Here is a 20,799-nt window from a genome sequence, read left to right as displayed (position 1 = left end):
TCTACGATTCACATGACCAAACCACCCCAATCTCCCTTCTCTCAATTTATTCTCAATTGATACTACTCTTACCTTTTCTCTAATACTCTCGTTACGGATTTTATCTAGTCTAGTATACCCACCCATCCACCTAACATTTTCATCTCCACAACTCTTATCCACGTATCATAAACCTTTTCCAAATCGATAAAGATCATATGTAAATCTTTACTCACATATCTATATTTCTCCATCAAGCTTCACAAAAATATTGCAAAAAACTTTTTTCACAAAAATCGTTTTAATACTTTCAAACTTTTATGATTAAATCATACTAATTTTAATTTTAAATTAATTTAAAAATATTTTGAAAAAGTATCCCTCAACAGCAGTATCAAGCAAACTTTATATATTTATATATATTAAAGCATTAATTCTTAGAGAGAAGGTTGTGATCTCTCATGCATAAATTCAATAATCAGAACGTTACCCCTAATATCATGCAACATAAATTCAATACCTCTATTCCAATCCGAATAATCATAAATTTAAAAAAGCTCAAACCTAAAAAGAAACGTTTGTTGCAGTTAGCCAACCTTTGCAGGAAGCAGAAGCAGAAAACACCCATAGGCATCAAATCAGAAATGAATTTTGGATTATAACATCAAACTGAAAACGTTTACACTGGTTTTGGTATTTTAATTAGATCGGCTATATGTCACCTAATTTTGCACAAAACCTAATAACAATACCTTTCCCACATTATTAAAAACCATTTCAAGCTCCCCCTAGCCTGAATCATCCTTTCCTTGTCTTCTTGGTGGGGTTGCTTATGGTGTTTATAGGCAGTTCAGGCCCTTTGTTTCATGGAAAAAAAGATCTGCTACCGATAGGAAGCATATATACAATAACAAATCAAAGCTTCAAGACAAAGATAATCCAAGTATTGCAAATGCATTTTTCCTAGCCAATGCAAAGATAACATTGGTGAAAAGGAGCATTTTCTTCTCCCTCTCCTTAATTATTCACTTCCATCCAAAGAAAGATTCATAACATAAATCAACCCACAAAATCATGAATCATCTGACCTCCAAATTGCCGCCTAAGTTGATCCTCATGTTGCTGCAATTGCTGCTGCTGAGCATTTTCTACACCGTGCCTTAACCCAAGTGTAAGTGAAACGGCTCCTAGGCCTCCAATGTCAATTCCAGTTCTCTGGTATGGCAGAAAATTCATCACTGATCCATCCATGCTAGTGTTCCCATGAACCTCCATTCTTGTTCGTTTCTCCTGACTCCACTGCCCTGCATCCAGTTTTTCTCCGCTGCCCGCCGAGGAGCCTGTACCCTCCAATTGCTTATTAAGTATGGAGCTTGGACCTGTATTATTTGGGGGTTGCTCGTGACTTGGCTGGCTAGTACCCTCAGGACATTTTCCTTCAAGGTTATTCACACAAGTTCGATTTTCTGCCCAACCTTTGGTTTCAAGCATGTGCATATCTTCAACCATAGGTTTCCAAACCCGTACCCGGGCATTTATAAACCAGTTTGAGACCTACATTAATCATTTATTTTATTAAAACCACCAAAAAATTGATAAATTATCATCTAGGGTGTTCTATTTCCCTAGCATTTCCATGTCACTGCCAAATTAACAGCATGCACTAGCATCTACGTACACTACTTGACGAGAAGCTATACCGTGTACATCACATCAAATTCAAGCTCTTAAAAAGCAAGAAATTTTAAACATCTATGAATAAAGAAAACTCATGCTGGGGAAGAGAAAAGTAGTAAGTTTGGCCCACCCGCAGGGCTCAAAGCAAATCAGTGTGAGAATGACCATTCTAATAGCTTAGTTCAATCATTTAAATCACCGCAGGGTACATAATGATGAAAGAAATATAAAAGTAGCTGACTAGCCTGGTTTCGAGATAGCCCAGTTTGAGTGGCCAACATGTGCTTATCCGTGTCCGTGGGGTACCTAAAGGAGGAAATGTTGAGAAATTGAATTATACACAGAACAGAAGAGGGAGAGGTGAGGGAATTGAAGGAAGGTGGGACTCACGGATGAAGAAAATGCTCAAACAGCCAAGCTCTAAGAATCGCCACTGAACGTTCTGGTAGACCCCTTTGGGGCCTCCAGACGTGTTGTTGGGGTTCAAATAAGCCCACATTAGCCCCACCAGATTTGTTCCTCTGAAAGCCTTGATCCATGAATCTCAGCCTTGATGTACTCATATCACCTTTGCTACTGCTAGCACCTGTATTTGGGGACAACAAATCTTCCCCTAGGGACCTTGTTACATGCTTGAGCTGATCTGATATAGCATGTTTTAGGGACCTAAAATTCCTTGATATTGTCTTGAGAGCCAAAGAAAGGTAAGGGGTAGCAGCACTGAGGCCTGCAACTGATTCAAAGGATGAAGCCACCATCTGCATCTGCTGGTGGTATTGCTTATACCTTCTGCACACCTTTCAACAACAAAACACAATAGACTCACCAAATATGCCTTCTCATCAAAAGAAGAACAAAACAACAGCAATAATAAAGAATTTATTCTAGACAATCCCACGGGCACAAACCATGATGGGCATAATTTAATATTAGGGAGATGGTCTCTTGCAATGATAATGAGAAGAATAAATATGAACATCTTTTAATGAAAGAGATTGGTACAAACAGCAATTCCACTATGCAAGCACCAAACCTCACCCGTTGGGAAAACCAACGTAACATATTTAGGCAAGTTGAGATGATGCTTGCTCTATATGGTACAAACAGCCTGTTCTTTTCACAGCAATAATGGTGTTATTATAGGGACAAACTTTATAGATTATGAAAGTAAGTGGAGTGCACTGTTAATTAAGATGTCATTAATCAATAGCATGACTTTCTACATGGGGGGGGGGGGCGGGGCGCGCGCGGGGAGATAAATGATCTTAAATGGAAAAGTGGGACATCAATGTCTTTAAATTATAATTTTAACCAATTCATCATTGCACCTATTAACAAGCAGGAATCATGGAGACTTTTCTACTACAACATGGATCCCTTTATGAAAATATGTATAGTTTAACCTAGACAAAACTATGCAACCTTCAACCTAGAGAAGTTTGATATTCTTGGAAATTTTATTATCAAGCAGGAGTAGCGTCTAAATGACTTAAATTCACATTTCTTTTTCGGCTTTTCTTTTAGTGGTATCAGCAAAAGAAAATCATATTGATAAAACAAAGGTGCAACACATACACTCTGCATAAAGCATGCAGCCCAAGTCCTCAATACATTTGAATTCATCATCACATTGTACGTAATTCAAGACATTTGAAGAAATGCAATAATCTTATTCCCCCCCAACCCCCATAGTTAGTTCCTCCCCGCCACAACCCCCAACACCCCCCCCCCCCCCCCTCCCTTCCTCTCCTCTCTCCCCATTATGTATGCCTGTGATCAAGTATGTGCTAATGCAGTTGTTGCGTTCAAGAAATGAAACCATACGGTTAAGCATCTTCAGGAAGGAAATTCCAAACAGTTAAGCATACAAATTGTCTAATCCAATTTAAATCAGCCGAGGCCAAACAAAAAACACAAACTTCCAAAAAAAAATTGTGTCACAAGAGACTAATTACACGTGTTCTGATCTAATTTATAACTTAAACAATTGCAGAAATGACTCTTCCATGCACTAACATAAAGATACCATATGGTAATTTCTTTTCTTTTTCGATTTTGCTTATGAAAAAAAAATTTAAAAAAAAAAGAGAGGACGTGGAGACTGAAATTCCTACAAGAGCATCAAAGGAGCTCTTCTCAAGTATCAAGTATGCTAGCGGTACCAAATAACCCAGCTAAAAATTCAAGCAATAAAAATCAACTCAATAATCAGCAAGAAGAAAGTTATAAGATTGCCTCATCAATGGAGAAAATTGTCCAGCAGAATATGCATGTCTATTACTGAAGGCACGAAAAACCAGAGACTATTTTCCAACATGCATTTCAAGTGATTCACAATTTCACTAGATACTCGACTCAACTAAGCCTTTATCCCAAAAATTTGAGGTCGACTATATAAATTCGCATTCTCCACTCTAAACGATATTGGATTAAATCCTCAGAAATGTGTCACAATTTCACTAGATGAGATGTAAAAAAAAAATAAATAAAAAAAGAACACTACGATAAGATATTTGTTCTTCCTATGAATTATAAAATCAAATCTGTACTTCTTCAATTTCTTTACACTGGAAATGTTTAAATGAGAAGTAAAGGTTAGGAAAATATTCAAGCAGAACATAGAATAAAAACATCACAATTTGTACATTCTCTAAATTATATATGCCTTAGGCCCACCTCCGGGTAGCAAGGTGCGGTCGTGATTTGATTATGTGACTACAATATTGACCATCAATTTACTTTCAAACGATTAAATCCACTCATCTAGTAGGCAATGCATTGAGACATAGCTACCAATCCTGAGGTCAGCCTAATTTGAAAATTTTAGGAGTGGAAAAGATGAAAGTTAAAGAGCCTAAAATAGAATTGAGACCTTCATAAAATGTTAGCTACATGACGACAAAGGTAGGACCCGTAATCCATGTGCAACCCATAAAAAAAACTTTGTTCTACTATGCTTGAAATCCAACATCAAAGCTGATACGCAAGAGTATGAAATCTTTCAAATCCACAAAATGGCACAGATACTTGGATCAAATTCACAAGATAAGAATCCCATAGAATGCAAGAAAATGTATATGTAATTTTTATCAACTACATCTGAGTGAACACTTTTTGCTAGCTTATGACAAGCATATGATTTTGATGTATGTTACTCATTAATTCATGACAAAATCCTCTAGACATGACAATGGACAACGGCATTTGGCACTGAATTAGACCTTCTCTAATCCTACCCTACTATTCTCTTCCTCTATTTCCCACTCCCATATACTTGTGCTTCATTGTTCGTGTTCTCTAAATGCAAAGATCCCTTAGTCATGAAACCTATTCAGATAAGAGTGCACACTTTTCTAGTACAGATTCATGCCAGCCTTCCATCTCCATTTTATATACAAACTTAATCATGAAGCCAATTCAGATAAAGAGAGTATACACTTTTGGGGTACAGATTCATGCCTACCTTCCATCTCCATTTTACTTACAAAGATTAGAATTAAAGTTTTAACATTAAAAATTCTTAAATATTTGGATTTTGATGCAACAACATATAATTTATCAGGCAATACAAGCACATACCGTGTGCATGTGTGTACCTTTTCAAAGTTTTAAAATACTTCATTTAGTCTCCATAAGCAAATTCTGAATACACCTAATAAATATTCCCCTGAAAATTAGAATTTTATAAAAATTTAATTCAATTGATTTTTTTTTTTTTTTTCGGTACATTCCAATATTTAAAAAAAAATGAATTCCTTTCAACTTAAAAAAATGATTCTAAAAGAAATAAATCCCAAACATGATTGTGTGAGAATTCAATTAAATTCTTTTCCTATAACTGATTTATTCCAAAGGAAGTAATACTACATTGCATGCGAGAATTGTAATATATACCAAGTCAACACTTGGATGATATTAAATTTAAAGTAGCAAATCATCATTTAAAGCAGAAGTTCTCAATAAAGTTATGCCAGAGAGATTCCAACAAATAAGCATCAATTTTTTGATAATATCATCACCTTTCTTTTACCATAAAAGCAAAAGGGTATAAGACAAATGAAGAAACAAATATCATGTAAGTACTAGCAAAAAGAAGCAGACAGGCACACAGTGATCCCCAAAAGAAGATATCAAGCAGATATAACCAACCTCCTCCTGCAAATATAGGAGCTTTGCCTTCTTTTGCTGGTACTCCGGCCTGTAGGATTCGCAAGAACTTCTTGCACCTGCAACATCACCACTTGCTTCATTGGATCCATAGAATGTTGTTGATGAGACACTGGAACTATTGTTATTGCCTTTAGCCCCAGCCTCTGCATCAGCTTCAGATATCCTCCGACCCTCCTCACCAGCTTTTGTAAGTTTTGAACCTGATGCACTACAGAACTCATTTAACAGCAGTTGCGCTGGCTTTAAGAATTTAGAACTCGTTAGAATTGTTGCATATCCAGTAAAAGGCCCAAGAGGACCAGCATTTCGAAGAACATTATAATTAGACGCACCCACTGAATCATTAAGCGATTTTCCACTACCTCTACTGATAATTGCTGCCGGCTTTGGCATTGGACACAAATAATTTGACTTGAAAAATTTTGAATCTTGATGAGGTTCTTTGAGAACATTAGACTTTGATTGCAAATTTTCAGATTCATATCCATCTCCAAACTGAGTTACATTACCTCTAGATGGCGGATTTGATGAAAGAGACAGAGATAGAACCTGAGTATTGGGATCACTTGCAAGAGTCCTCAACTCTTGGTCATTCTTCCTTGCAATAAGACCACCCAATTCACTACTCCATAGATGGCAATTGTCAACAGGCCTATTCATCCAACTATTGGCATTATCAAAATATAAAGCACTGGATTGATTCCCATATTCTGGAAGGAAAATCCTTTCATTCCCTCCAATGGAAGCAGATGGAGTAACAACATCAACCAGTGTATTCCGGTAGAGTGGATGCACATTGGAAGACAATTGCATCTCCCTATTGAGCTTTTGGTTATCATGAGCAGGAATATCACTGGAGGGGTTGGCTAAGGAAGATTGAACAGTTTGATATCCATTATAGTTAGGCTTCAAAGACCGTGTAGGTGTTGAAATATTGGTTACCCTTGCATTATTTGACAAGACATCCCCAACAAAAATAGGTTTATGATTGTTTTCCCTACCTACTGATCCACTTGCATAATTCACCATCCAGTCATAACTCTGTTGTGAATCATTGCTTCTCCAGTTGCTATACTCTTGTGGGTCACTGGCACTGGTTTGAGGTGAAGTATTAAAGTTGGAAGAAATTGGATGAGACGTATCGGCTAATGGGGAAATCCCCGGGATAGGCCTACGCGTTTGTACTGCGACTAGTTCTTGATCAATCATTGCATCCCTTTGAGCTGGTAAAATACTATTAGAACTAGATGCAAAATTGAGCATTTCAGAGGAAAACATAGTAGTAGCAGTAGTAGTAGGGTCATAAAGCACATTGGCTTTCCTAACATTTCGAACCTGAACAAGCTCTGGGTTTAGCCCAGAATGGACCGACAACTGTTCCAAATTGTTAGGGAAGTCATCTAAATGCGGAACTGAAGTTGAACTCGCTTGAACTCTCAGCTTATCTCTCCTGCTTTGTTGTGCCACATGTGATTCACCCGGCCTGAAACTGCTAATGTCCATCTAACACAAGGCACCACCACCTGTTAAGCTATACTCTTGGAATTCAACTATTATCCTGACTGGAATCTCCCAAATAATCTCATCAGACAACTCAAGCCCTTTCGGAGGTTTAACTCGCTAGAAGTTCAAGAAATTGAGAGAGAAAGAATCCAAGTTGGTCCTGACATTTCATTAGCTTCCTGAAAAGTTCATACAAGTAAAAAATGATCAAGCTCTACTCCATATATTATACATAGCTCTAACTCTATCTAAAACATCACACACACGCACACACACACACACACACACACACACACACAAATAGAAGCAGTAACGAAGCCAGTATAAAGAACAAAACACAATCATGAAAGAATGAGAGAACAGTTAGAGAAGACACGAATCTTGAAGGACGAAACAGAAACAATAAAAATCTAGAAGCAAAAAAACTACTGGAAAACAGCTTCACCCCTCGCAGAAAGAGAGAAAAAGAACTTGCCTTGTCTGAGATATACTAAAAAAATTGTTGGCTTTTGTCGATTAAACTCTCTGGCGGCTTCACCCACCAAAGCAAAAGAGCGTGCAAAAATCTTCCACTGCTTGGTACAGATGTATATGAACCAAGTCAAGCATTCGCCAAACAAAAAGAAAGGTTAAAAACATAGCACTGTCACCATAACCGATAACTCTTTTCCTGCATATATATAATATAACACCTGTACTGCAATTATACTTCACGTACTGTTAACCCTAGCTCGTAAGAATCCACCATGAAACCTCCTGTTATCACCATAAAATATCAAGAATTCAGACTTTAAGTTACAGATCCAATTCGTGAAGCAGAAACAAATCTTAAATACAGCTCTCTGGCTAGTTTAACTCTGAGCTAGGTTTGGTTTTGTACTTAAAAGAAACTTCAAAAAAATAATTATTATTATTATAAATAAATAAAACAAAAAGAAAACATTTAAAATATTCAAGAAAAACCCAAGATTGAAAACTTAACGAAAATTTAAAAATAAATAAGTAAATAAACAGTCGATGAAATAAAATTTGAAGCTTTAGATAGCGAATCTTCGTAGTATGTATATCTTCAAAGAGAGGCAACCCAAGGAAAAACAACTTGAAACTCAGGACAAATTAATTACCTTTAAAGAAATCTATTGTTAGTTGGACCCAAATCTTGAAATCGACCCAATAGACCCGAGACGGGTAAAATTCGCCGGGAGGTTCCGGTGAAGTTTCGGTGAAAGCTCTTTTTTTTTTCAACTTGAAAACAGACACGAGAGAGCTGGAGGACAATAATTGTAAAGGCTTTCGACAATTCCGTTAGCTTTAACGGTTAAAGCGCGCTTAACCTTTCTCAAGCAGACACTTGAACGTACGTGGGTTTGGTCCGTTACGTGTAACGGCGAGAAGAATTGTCACTCTCGAGAGTTGAATCTTGTCTCCCCTTTGGGACCCTTCGGTCCAAATTTCTCCCCTTTTTTTGTAAATGGCATGGCGTTAAAAAACCCGAAATACTTCTCTTAATTACGAAAATGCCATTTCTAAGTCAATATCTAGATAATGATTTTATATCCCATTTAATTTATTTGTTAATAATTTTTTTTTGTCAATTTTGCTCCCTTGATAGCATGTGTTACTGTCTATAATAATGTGAGAATTTTGAAGTTACACTAATAATTTTATTTTTTTATTAATATATATATGATTAAAGTTTAATTTAAATTATAAAATATATCAGTAATTTTTTTTCTTGAATAAGGAGATTGATGAGTAGCGATTCTAATTTTAATTTATCAGTTAAATAATATGTTTTTTAATTACTAAACTAATTCATGAGATAATTATTAATAAAAAAAATTAATGTTGTTATAAATTTGGATTATTTTTATATTTTAATAAAATTAATTATGTGATTTATATATTTTAAAAAATATATTATGTAGTCATTATATTTTATTTTTATTAAATTAGTTCGTCTTTATGTTAATTTTTTTTATTAGTCAATGCTGACTAAATTATTATTTATTTTTTCTATTTTAATGAAATTAGTTAATTAGTCCTCATATTTAGGAAAAACATATGAATTAGTTATTTTAATTTGATTTTATTAATTATTTAGTTTTATAATTATTTTTTATACCTAAACTACCATAATTTTCTCTATTTTATTTCTCTCTTATCATCTCTTATTTCTCTCTATTTATATTTTTTCTCCTCTACACTCACACCCTTTCTATTTGTTTTTATTTATTGATAAAAATTATACAAGTTATTTACACCAAAAAGATCAATTTTCTTAAATATCTAAGTAATTAAGTGAAATTATTTTTTAGTAAAGAAAATACAAAAATAATATCTAAAAATTTAATATATATATATATATATATATATATATATTTAGATTTAATCTATACATAGCAAAAAAAAAAATTATCCAAGAGTATATTTTTCATAATACTTTATTTTTTAAAGTACATATACCAACTTACTTTTACTAAAATAAAGAAATTAAATAGTATTATTTTTTTAAAATACACCAACTAATTAATTTCTTAAAATAAATGACTTAAATATTAATTTGAATAATATGAATAACAAAAGTTTTAATAGAGTAATTAAATAGTTTAATAAAAAATAAAATATAGAGATTAAATAATATATTTTTCATAACATATAGCTCGAATAATTAATTTTATTAAAATAAAATCTAAATAATAATTTTTTCTTACTTTTAATTTTATTAATAATTTCAAATGAGCCTATATGTAATTTTTATTTAATTATATGGTGAATTAATAATCATTTCATCCTTTGAAAGTAATTATTAGTACACAAGTAAATGTGTTATGTACATTCACTTTTTATCATTTCTTCACCTAACTATTCATGAGGTTTGAGTTTATAATAATCATTTCAAATTACATGACTAATCCATCCTAACACATTTTTCATTTTTTAATTATTTTCATAATTATATGAGATTTTAAATTTAAATTTTTATTAAAATTAATTGTTAAAAAACTTGAAAAGCATGATTAATTCCATAACATGATCAAAACACTTAAAACAAAAGGAATGATTGTATTTTACAAAAATATTTTCAATAAAATTCCATTACATATAAATTTTTAGGGCAACCCTCCCATTAATTATATACTGCGATAATTTTTAATTATTATTATTAATAATAAAATTGAATACATAAATTTATTCCTAAATTTAATTTAAAAAAATCTCATAAGACTCTAAATTTTAAAAATAAATGCTCATGACATATCTCAATTATGTAAAAATAAAATTAAAATACTCTCTTAATCTAGTTGATAAATTATCATATCAATACGATTAAAATTTACATAAAATTTTATGAATATTTTAACTTCATTTTACATAAATTAAGATTAGAGTGGCCTGAAATTTTTTTAATAAAATTTTGGACATCAACCTATCATTAATTTAAAAATGCTCGTCTTTATGGTGTTATTAAATCCGATTCAATGATTGACTCGGTAAAAATACTGAATGAATAAATCAATGACTCAATTAGTAGGTTAATAATTTAACTAGTAAGTCATTAAAATTAATTAAGTATAAATTAATTAAATATAGTACTTATTAATATAAATAAATATAATTAATTAAATTTAATTATTTAAAATAAAAATTTAATATTTATTAAGTCATATTTAATAAATTTTAATAATATTTTTATATTATACATAAAAATATTCAAATAATATAATATATAAAAATTTCTATAAATATATAATTTTTATAAAATTTATAAAATATTAAATATATATTAAAAATAAATATATTAAAAATAAATATATAATAATAAATTAATTTAATTAATTTTTAATTTTTTATAAAATTTTAAATTTAATTTTTTATATTAAAAATTTAACCAATCGGTTCAGTTCAGATTTATAACCATGCATCTTTATCTTAATTCCCATGCATTACAAGTACATACAAAGGCAGGCCCCTTCCTACAGACTACAGTCTAGCCTCAGTCTTCACCCTCGTTGCAGGCTGCAGCGAGAGACAAGTGAGTAGACAAGACTCCCACTGGAAGTGGGAAACGTAGGTAAACACACGTACGGGCAACTGGATATTACGTCACCTGCCGGTTCTCCGCCTGGGGCTCCTCTGTCCCGCTTTAAATGTCGTCCGCCAGATCTTTTGCTTGGACACAGATGTTTGTTACCGATTACCGATAAAAAGCCGGTCACTCGCAGTACGGACACTCGCACTCTCAGTTTTAGTCTCCCCTGCTGCCACTATTATTTCTTCCTCTGTTCAGCCCAAGAACCAAAAAAATCTGGACCGTCGGATCCATGTGTAATCTTGTTCTGTAGAATGTTAAGACAAAAGATATGATTCCTTTGGCGGTATCAAAGAGGTAATGAAAGCCGTTGGATTGGGATCCGAAGGTGGAGATAAAATAAAAAAATATTGGTAGGGTACGTAATCTGAAAACCGTCCAATCAAAAGGATGGGGTGATAAATATAGGGCACTGCAAGTTTCTGAAAGGGCTGTCACTCACTCTTTTGCAGGTGGCTGGGTGACCCACGTGGTCCACGGATTCTTTGATTTGAGAATATATTATCAGATGATCGGTTCTAAGTTGGGGCACCATCAAAAGGAAAACATGCGTGTAATATAGAGAGACCATTCTAGTGATTATGTTCTGTGTGTGCTCTAGGATGGCAACCAGCAGGCATATGCCAACATCAATTCCGAATTTCATTCATAATTTTTATTTTTCATTTCATTATATATTATATTAAATGTTATTTTAGACTATTTATGTTATTAGAAAAAATAATTTGAATGTAATTTAATCTAAAAATTAGATCAAAAATGAATTATTTAAATTTTTATAAATATTTAGACATCAAATTTAAAAGATCGCACACACGTAAATGATTAAATATTAAAACAAAAATTGATAACAACACTAAACATAATAGCGTGAACTTAACTCAATCATAAAAATTAATAGAGAAAGAAAAAATTATCTAAATATATATTCAATATAAATACTTTAGGCTGTGTTTAACAAGATACAATCAAAATTATATTACATATTTATTATATTGTTTGATAATATAAAAAATTTAACGTAATGAAATAATAATTATATTTAAAATAATATAATAATTATTACATGTAATTTATAATTATTTATTTTAATTTTTTATTTATTTATTATTACTATTATCACTTTCATAACATGATCACCACTGCTATTACTATTACTATTACGATTATGATTATTATCATCACGAACACTACTATTATCATTATCCTATTATTATTATCGCTGTCACTATCACTTGATCACGTTGCTACTATCACTATAACTATTTCATTTTGTCATTATCATCATTATCACTATTATTATAATTACTCAATTATAATTATCATTTTATCAATCACAATAATCATTATTATTTATTATTAATATTATAAATAAATTAAATATTAAAATAAAAATTATCATCATATTTTATTATATATATTTTTATTTTATGTCTAAATAAAATAATATAATGATAAATATATTATATTATAATTTTAATTATATTACATAATTAATTATATTATATTACACACTATTAAAAAAATGTAAAATTATTATTATTATTATTTATTCGGTGAATTATTGAATATTTTAAATTTTATTTTTATAATATGATACCGTACATCGTTATCACTATATATATATATATATATATATATATATATACATATGTTGTATATATATATATATTGTAGTTACCTTATCCTATCACTCTCTACTCCTGTTTTTCCGCTTAACGAAGCAAAGATTCGTACAGCAAAGTTACATAGCATTGGGAATAACACTGGGAAATAAAATTAAATTGTAAGAAAATATTAAGTTGTATTATTTGTTATTTTAATAGAGAATATTGGACAATTTGAAAGTGATTATCGTTAATAATCCTCATTGAAACCCATGTCAGATTTTATTATTCTGTAATATTATTTCTATCGATTTTAATTTTATAATAATAATTAAAAAATAATTAAATCAATTAAATTATAATAAAATTATTCATAATTATTTTATTTAATTAAAAAAATAATGTGATAAAAACAAGTTATAAAAATAAATAGTAAAATTTAAAAAAATAATTAATATATTTTAATATTTTTAAAATAATTGATAATTTTGAATAAAATAATTTTTAAATAGTGATAGGTAAAAATAGATGAAAGAAAAAATAAATATATAACAATACATGAAAAAAAATTGAGGTAAAGATTGAAGTAGAGTTGATTTAATCAGAAATACTAGTTTCTGTTCCAAATTAATTCTATTCTAATTTAATTTAATTATAATTTTCATTACAATTTGATAAGTTGTAATGGAACCGACCCGTTTAGTTCAAATAATTTTGATTTAAAATTGAATTAAATTAAACTTATTAGTTTTAATTTAATTTAAAATTAATTTTAATTAATTTAATTTGATTAATTTTTATTTTAAATTAAATCAATCTGATTTTATTTTGATTTAAAATTAAACCGTGATCAAATTTACCGATTTCTTAATATTATATTGAAAATGCTCAATAAAAATAAGAATAGATGTTATATTAAAAAAATAATTAAAAATTTATTTTATTATTTTTAAAATTCTGATTATTTAAAAAAGATTTTTGAATGTGTTTTGCACACTTCGAAAAATATAAATTTATTTATACATCATAACCACTGCAAAAAGAATAATTGCAGCCTGACGTCACCGCTTACAATCTTATGTCACTGCAGAAACCCTAGTAGCCACGCAGTAGGCTGTCTCTCTCTCTCTGCCTTTGCTTCCGCCCTTCTCTCCGACTGTGTCTTCCATAGTTCATTTTGATGCAGCTCATTTCTCTACGTTTTCGCACCTCCTTTCTCAAGAAATAACACATTTGCCACTGCCTCTATTATTTTTTTTTTTAACAAATTCTTTAACGTGGTAGTAAATTATTAATTTTTACAAGGCGAATGACATCTGATATTAATAAATTTGTAAATTTTAATAATTATATTATTTGGTTTTTAATATTAAATTTCTTCCATTAATACATTCATCCATCTAATTTATTATTAATTAGTGTGAATTATTATTTATTTTTTAAGTATTATTTATATGTCAAACCCATCAATCCTTCTAACTCAAAACATGTTAAAAAAAATACAAGATTTACATTGTTCTTCATAAAGAAGATGAGAAATTTTATTATGATTAAAAAAAGATATAATTATTTATAACTCTTTAAACTTTAATTTTAGTGTGTTTTTCATGTGCCCTCCACTTCAATTAAATCTCATTTTTTCACTCCAATTAGATTGTAGAGTGAAAACTTTCAAGTTGAGATATAATTTAATTCTAAGAAAATATATTTAAAATTTAAATTAATTATAAATAACAGTTTTTATAAAAATTAAATAATAATTTTTATTGAATATTAACTATAAATAGTAAATTTTTAAAAGGAGTGAATATTTAATTAACAAAATTAAATTTTACAGATTAATTAATATATTTTTATTACATTAATTAATATAATTATTAAAATTTAGAAATTAATTAGTGAATAAAAAATTATTTAAATTAAAAAATAAAAAATAATAACTAGTTGCAGCCAGAGAAGACAGATAGGGTTAAATTTGACAGGTGAATAGTGACAGAAAATTCACCATAGCATGTTGTATGCTATTTTTATTTATTTTTGGGTAGAGAAGGGTTAGGGTTAATAAGTAATGTACTTGAGCTAGAAGGAGGATGGAAAATTGACAGGGTGATTTTCTGAACAAATATTGACCATTCATGTGCTATATGAAAAGAAAAGAAAGCATGAGAAAATAGAAGAGAGGGAGGGCCCCCCTGCTGCCAAGCACAACAGAATAGGAATATATAGCCATATCCATGTTCTAATTTCTCTTTCATACAGATGTATATATTCTTCTTCTCCATCACATGTGAGCTATTGGTGATGGACAACCACAAACAACTTGGTGAAATCACTCATCATTGCAGCGTATCACATCAGAAAAGAATAGAGAAAAAAAAAGGGAAATGGAAATCATATGCTTCCTGTCATTGCAAGTGAATATTGAAACATGCCCACCTTTGGAAATTGTCTAGGGCAGGCCCTGCTTGTTCAATAAAAACATTGCTTGCTCCTTGGAGGCGCTGCATGCTTCATTCGTATGATCAATATGTGTGGTGGTGGAGGAAAGGGTAAGGGGGGGCACTCATTTCTGGGACCTTATCACTTCAAATATTATTGCCTTTGGAATTAAGATATGGCATTTGTGGAGTGGAACATGCATGCGCACATGCCACTGAGTCCTAGCCACCGAACGAGACTTTTTTATATATATGTATAATATATTATAATCAAGATGGGCCTTCAAACGAAAGACACGTGCATTATACATACAATAGGAAGTACATACAATTCTAAGAGTCGAGCACAAAAAGTACTTGTATATTTGTGAGAAAAAACACTCAAATCTCTTATGATGGAAGCCTTGATCTCCTCACGTGCTATAAAAATATATAAGGGGCCGGATTCACTGATCTAAGTCTAAATATGGAGTCGATATCATAATGAAGTCGTATTGGATGAATTTAGTATCGAGACTTGGATTAAAAAAGTCGCCAACTCAATCACCCCCTACTGAAATCAGTCGGACTGTCTAACAGAACGCCAAAAGAATCACAACATAATCATGAGGGGCAATGGTAGCGTTGCAACCTCTCAGTTGAGAAAACCCTGTGGTTAAATAACTGAAAAGCCACCAAATTGAAAAAGGAACTAAATAATGCTAATATTTGATTGGGAAAAAAGTAATTATAACTTAGGAGGATATGATCCTAAAGGCAAGTTAAGAGTCCGAGTTATTCGTACTCCCTCTGATGGGTTTAGATCGGAACACTTCCGCGCAAGGAGTCGAAAGATTCATCACCCCTAAAGGAAAACCAGTCAAATAAGCCACTCATAATCTTAAATCAACCAACTAACTCTTGTTGTCATTAGCTTATGAATGTCAGAATAATCATGACTCTAGAGATGACCTGATTTGACTTGACCTAGTCATCAGTGATTGAGACTGTCTACTTGCGCAATCTCTACTTGCGCAATCTTTACATATGTCAAGCTGACATTGAATACCCAATTCTATAAATGAAAGAACCTCCAACCTGAGAAACCTTAGAAGAGAGTAAGGTACAAACTTGCTTTGATGATTCTCAATGAGACAATATGCTTAGAGAGATACCAATCAATATAAAGTAGTCGTATCTCCCAAATACTCGTAAAATTTACTCAACTTGGTCTTTGTTAGCCATGTATTGCAATCTTGCTAGCCCATCCATTCCTTAATCATCAAAATACATACACAGACACAAACACACACACACACGTATATGATTTCATTAATAGGAAGTCCAAATACAAAGACACCTAGTTGAAAACACAAAAACTTAGCTAGGCCTCCGAAACAAGCAGGCCTAAAAAAGAAGGCTCACAATATAATAAAACAACAAATCATAATTTTTATGGGTCCAAAACCAGAACCCTATAGAGGAAGAGCTAGAGTAAAACTAAACACCACCAGTACCAAAAGAGCTTGCATAGGAAGCCGTCAACAATGGAAATAGAGGAGATCGATAACAATCCTTCCAAACTAAACAAAGGATCTCCAAAAACCAAGAAGCAAACCCAAATAAAAGGAAAAGCTAGGTCAACAACATACAAGAATGAACAAAGGTCATTGGAAACCACATGCATCGCAGATCTTAGAATAGCTCACAGAAAGTGATGAGGTAGAGCACCGGCAACAACTAAAGCCATTAGGGTTGGCCATATGCAGCAAAGCCGGTGAAAGACCCCTAAGATACCACATCCCATAAAAGCTAAACCCCTCTCAAAGCCGTAGATATATAAGATATAAGGAAAACACTAGACTTGTATGCAAGACATCCCAACCAAAGCAACAGAACTCAAACAGTGTACGCCAATCAAAGTCCTCATTGATCAGCACAGAGTCCACCACCAAAATTGTCACACAACTTTATTTATACTTACAAACCCCACTCAGATGTAGAGAGGACACAACTCACTTTCTAGAAAAGGGGAGAAGGTCCCTTACCCAAATGGGGCAAAAAAAACTGCTAAATGATAGTCAAAGAGAGGCCAAATGCCTCGGAGAGAAAACAATTATTTTCTTCTTTCTTTACAACTCAAAGTAATCAGACTTTTTTCTTCAAAGAATAATCAAGCTGGTTGAGTTTTGAATCAAAACTATTAATTATAATTGTTAAAAGAGGCTTGGAATTCAACTATTAATGTTTTAATTTTGATTTTACAATTCAATTTTAATAAATCAACACTAAGATTTAGATAAGTTTAAAGTTATTAAAATCTATAATAAATTTTATTATTCTCAAAACTTAAAAAAAAACTCAACATAAGACTCATATTAACATTGGAAGAATTCAGTTTAATCAAATAAAAACATATATATTTAAGATAGCCCAATTTAATCACATATATACATATAAATACACACACGTGTGTGTGTATATATATATATATATATATATATATATATATATATACACACGTGTATATATATAATTGTTATATATGTTGGGAGCATTAAAAAATAATATTCTTAAATAAAAAATCAGCTTCTATTTAGTTTTAAGAAGGTGAGATTTATGTATTTAGAAAGATGGTGTTGCCATGTTCAATTTTAAAATCAATTTAATTTTAATTTGATTTCAAATTTAAATGGAAGCCTAATCGAATTTAGGCACACCTCAATTTGGCTATCCAAATTGTGTTGCCATAAATATTCTTCTTGTAGGGTTGCCATAAATATTTTAATATGCTACTACTAGGGAAGACTAATTTCTTTTGCTATGTTTTCTTTTTTTATTTTGAATTACTTTCGAGTAATATATAATTTTTTCATTTATGTGAATTTTTTGTATACCCTTGTGAGCCTCGTAATGCAAATTACAGTTCAAAAATAACTTATTTGTTATATTCTTATTCTCTTAGAACCCATGGACCAAGAAAGTCCATAAAACGTCACAAACCTCATCCGGATGGGCCATAAACCGTACTGTGTAAGCATAAAAAAAACAACCACATTCTCATTAGTTATTTGGATACTAAGTTTTGATATTTTTTTTTTATCTAAATCTATTATAAATTTTATATATAAATACGTAATATCTATATATTTAGTTGGTAAATCTCATCATATATGTTATATGTTAAATTTACGATGGGCTAAATTTAGGTAAGAAAAATCTAACTTAGATTCCCACATGATATCTCACTAAGATCAACAATACAATGGTTTGTTGTTTTTCCAATTTAATATATTAGGGCATAGAACAATTAATATATTCTTTGTACACGAAGTGCTTAATTAATCGATTGTGGGTTGCTCTCCATCCGAGCAATGTTGTGTTTGGAATCACCGTGAATGGCTTGTTGTGATTCCATCATACTGTTGCCTGTTGTCCGCCGCTTGATCCAATGTGGCTTCGTTATGAGTGGTCGGTGTTGGTCACCGCATTGCACTCTGCACATGCACTCTCTCTCTATAAACATGAGTCTCACTTTTATATAAGTAAGGAAAAATTTTTTATTGTATTTAAAGGAATACTATTTTTAATACTCATAATGTATCCAATAATTAACCGACACACATCTTAATCTTTCTCGCCACTTTCGAAAGCTAGAAGTCTAGGGTTTGTTTTTAGCCTCAGGTACCTAACTTGGGTTTGGATTGAAAGACCAATATGTTGAATTAGGTTAGGTTGAACTAGATTTGCCCCCATTTAGTTGGGCCATACTGTGTTGTAATGGGCCCAGGCTTTGTCTACTTATATAATATATCATTATTTAAAAAAAAATAATTATGATTTTAATTATTATATAGCTTCATAATATAAATTCTATTATTTAAATATTAGTCCACATTAAAATATTATATTAAGTTATTGCATAAATCTCATCAATTCAAAAGTCAAAATAAATAAACACTAAATACTAGAATATATGATATAACTAATAGCAAAAGATTAAAAAAAATTATTAAAATTAAAAATATATAAAAATAGATATTAGTAAAGCAACAAATTAAACATGTCTAACAAAAATAAATATACATTTAATTGATTAATCTAAAATTTGTATGAACGTTAAAAATTTCATTTAATTTGAGATTATATATTAGAAAATTCATTATATTTGTTCAAAAGTTACCTAATTAAATTTAATTCAATGATTAAAAATATATAACGCACTTAGGAAAATAATTTCGCCTCAATACTCTTATTAAAAAAAAGTTGGCGCTTAAATGGGACATATATAGTAAAAAAAAGCTAAAACCTTGAAAATCATGGAAACTCAACCGGTAATCACGTAAATTTTTTCTTTTATCATTACGGTGCGATCTTATTTATTCTCATATATATATATATATATAGGTCCAACTAATCACCATAAGAATTTGAGTTAATTATTAATTAATGGATTAATTAGGGCGCAGAGCCCCATCATCCATGAATTTCAACATTCACTTGACTTGATCTTTGAATTTTATCACTAGAATTTATTTTTTTATATCACAAATATCTTCATTTATTTTCAACACAGATGATGAAATAACAGATAGTTAAATATCAATAGTTTTCATTTTCATTATCATTATTTCCATATTAAACAGAGATATTCTAAACCGATTTATTATGAATTTAAGATATAAAATATATAGTAAGATCTATCTATTAATATTTTAGATAAGACGAATTTAAATAAGAAAAATACAAATTTTATTATCATTGAGAAGGGAAAATTCCTCTATTAATTAATATTATGCCATAGACCATGTAACATCCACTATACTTAGGTCCTTATTCAAACCCAAAGCTTCTCACACAACATCGGACCCGTCAACAATATTGTTGTCACACGGCGGCAGCCCTGCATGCTCACTCTTACATCCATGCATAGAGTCGCATTCGTCCACCACCTTAGCCGTCGTGCTCCTCCCATTACTAGCAGTAATCTTTATCATCTTCCCACACCTTGATTCCCCGTTATACGATCCAGTGGAAAGCGCCACCACACGCTCTGAGTTGTCATGGTACTGCTCATCGCACTCTGATGGTGCTCCTCCTTCACCGTCATTTAAAGTCAAAATAGCTTTTGTGGAGGATGTCACTGGTGGTGAACATTTATATAGAGGTTTGTTTTCGCCTTTGCATTTGAGGAAACCAGAAGGCTTGCATTCTCCGCCGCATCCACCACACATGTTGGTGCCAATGTAAAAGAACTAAGAAATTTTGGAATATGAATTCTGATGTTTATTGCCCCAGAAATCAAAGATATATATAAAAAATTACAGCTAATAAATAGATTCCTAATCAAGCT

General features: G+C 31.1%; 1 protein-coding gene across 4 annotated transcripts; it reads right to left on the bottom strand.

The window, feature by feature from the left end:
- Positions 1-608: 608 nt before the first annotated feature.
- On the bottom strand, positions 609-8,722 carry LOC110661896 (uncharacterized). Of its 4 annotated transcripts, none has more exons than XM_058148228.1 (7): positions 8,454-8,722; positions 8,022-8,085; positions 7,801-7,901; positions 5,806-7,504; positions 2,047-2,453; positions 1,902-1,962; positions 609-1,533 (listed from the first exon to the last, which is right to left on the bottom strand). In XM_058148228.1, the coding sequence occupies exons 4-7, from the start codon at positions 7,327-7,329 to the stop codon at positions 1,039-1,041; spliced, it is 2,487 nt and encodes an 828-aa protein (XP_058004211.1). In that variant the 5' UTR covers positions 7,330-7,504; positions 7,801-7,901; positions 8,022-8,085; positions 8,454-8,722; the 3' UTR covers positions 609-1,038. The 4 variants fall into 4 exon arrangements, with proteins under 4 accessions (XP_058004211.1, XP_058004212.1, XP_021676415.2 ...); XM_058148229.1 differs by having other exon boundaries at positions 8,048-8,085; XM_021820723.2 differs by having other exon boundaries at positions 7,801-8,085.
- Positions 8,723-20,799: the final 12,077 nt, after the last annotated feature.

This window comes from Hevea brasiliensis, chromosome 6 (genome assembly GCF_030052815.1).
Source record: "Hevea brasiliensis isolate MT/VB/25A 57/8 chromosome 6, ASM3005281v1, whole genome shotgun sequence".
Lineage (NCBI taxonomy): Eukaryota > Viridiplantae > Streptophyta > Magnoliopsida > Malpighiales > Euphorbiaceae > Hevea > Hevea brasiliensis.
The sequence above is the reverse complement of the archived record's forward strand: the minus strand, read 5'-3'. Positions and strand labels throughout refer to the sequence as shown.

What these genes read in the sequence shown, in the direction of transcription:
- LOC110661896 (XM_021820723.2), bottom strand. Translation starts at nt 7,329, where the DNA reads ATGGACATTAGCAGTTTCAGGCCGGGTGAATCACATGTGGCACAACAA. An exon ending in TCCTATATTTGCAGGAGGAG is followed by an intron (nt 2,454 to 5,805) that starts GTTGGTTATATC and finishes TGTTGTTGAAAG; the next exon opens with GTGTGCAGAAGGTATAAGCA. An exon ending in TTTGAGCATTTTCTTCATCC is followed by an intron (nt 1,963 to 2,046) that starts GTGAGTCCCACC and finishes TTCCTCCTTTAG; the next exon opens with GTACCCCACGGACACGGATA.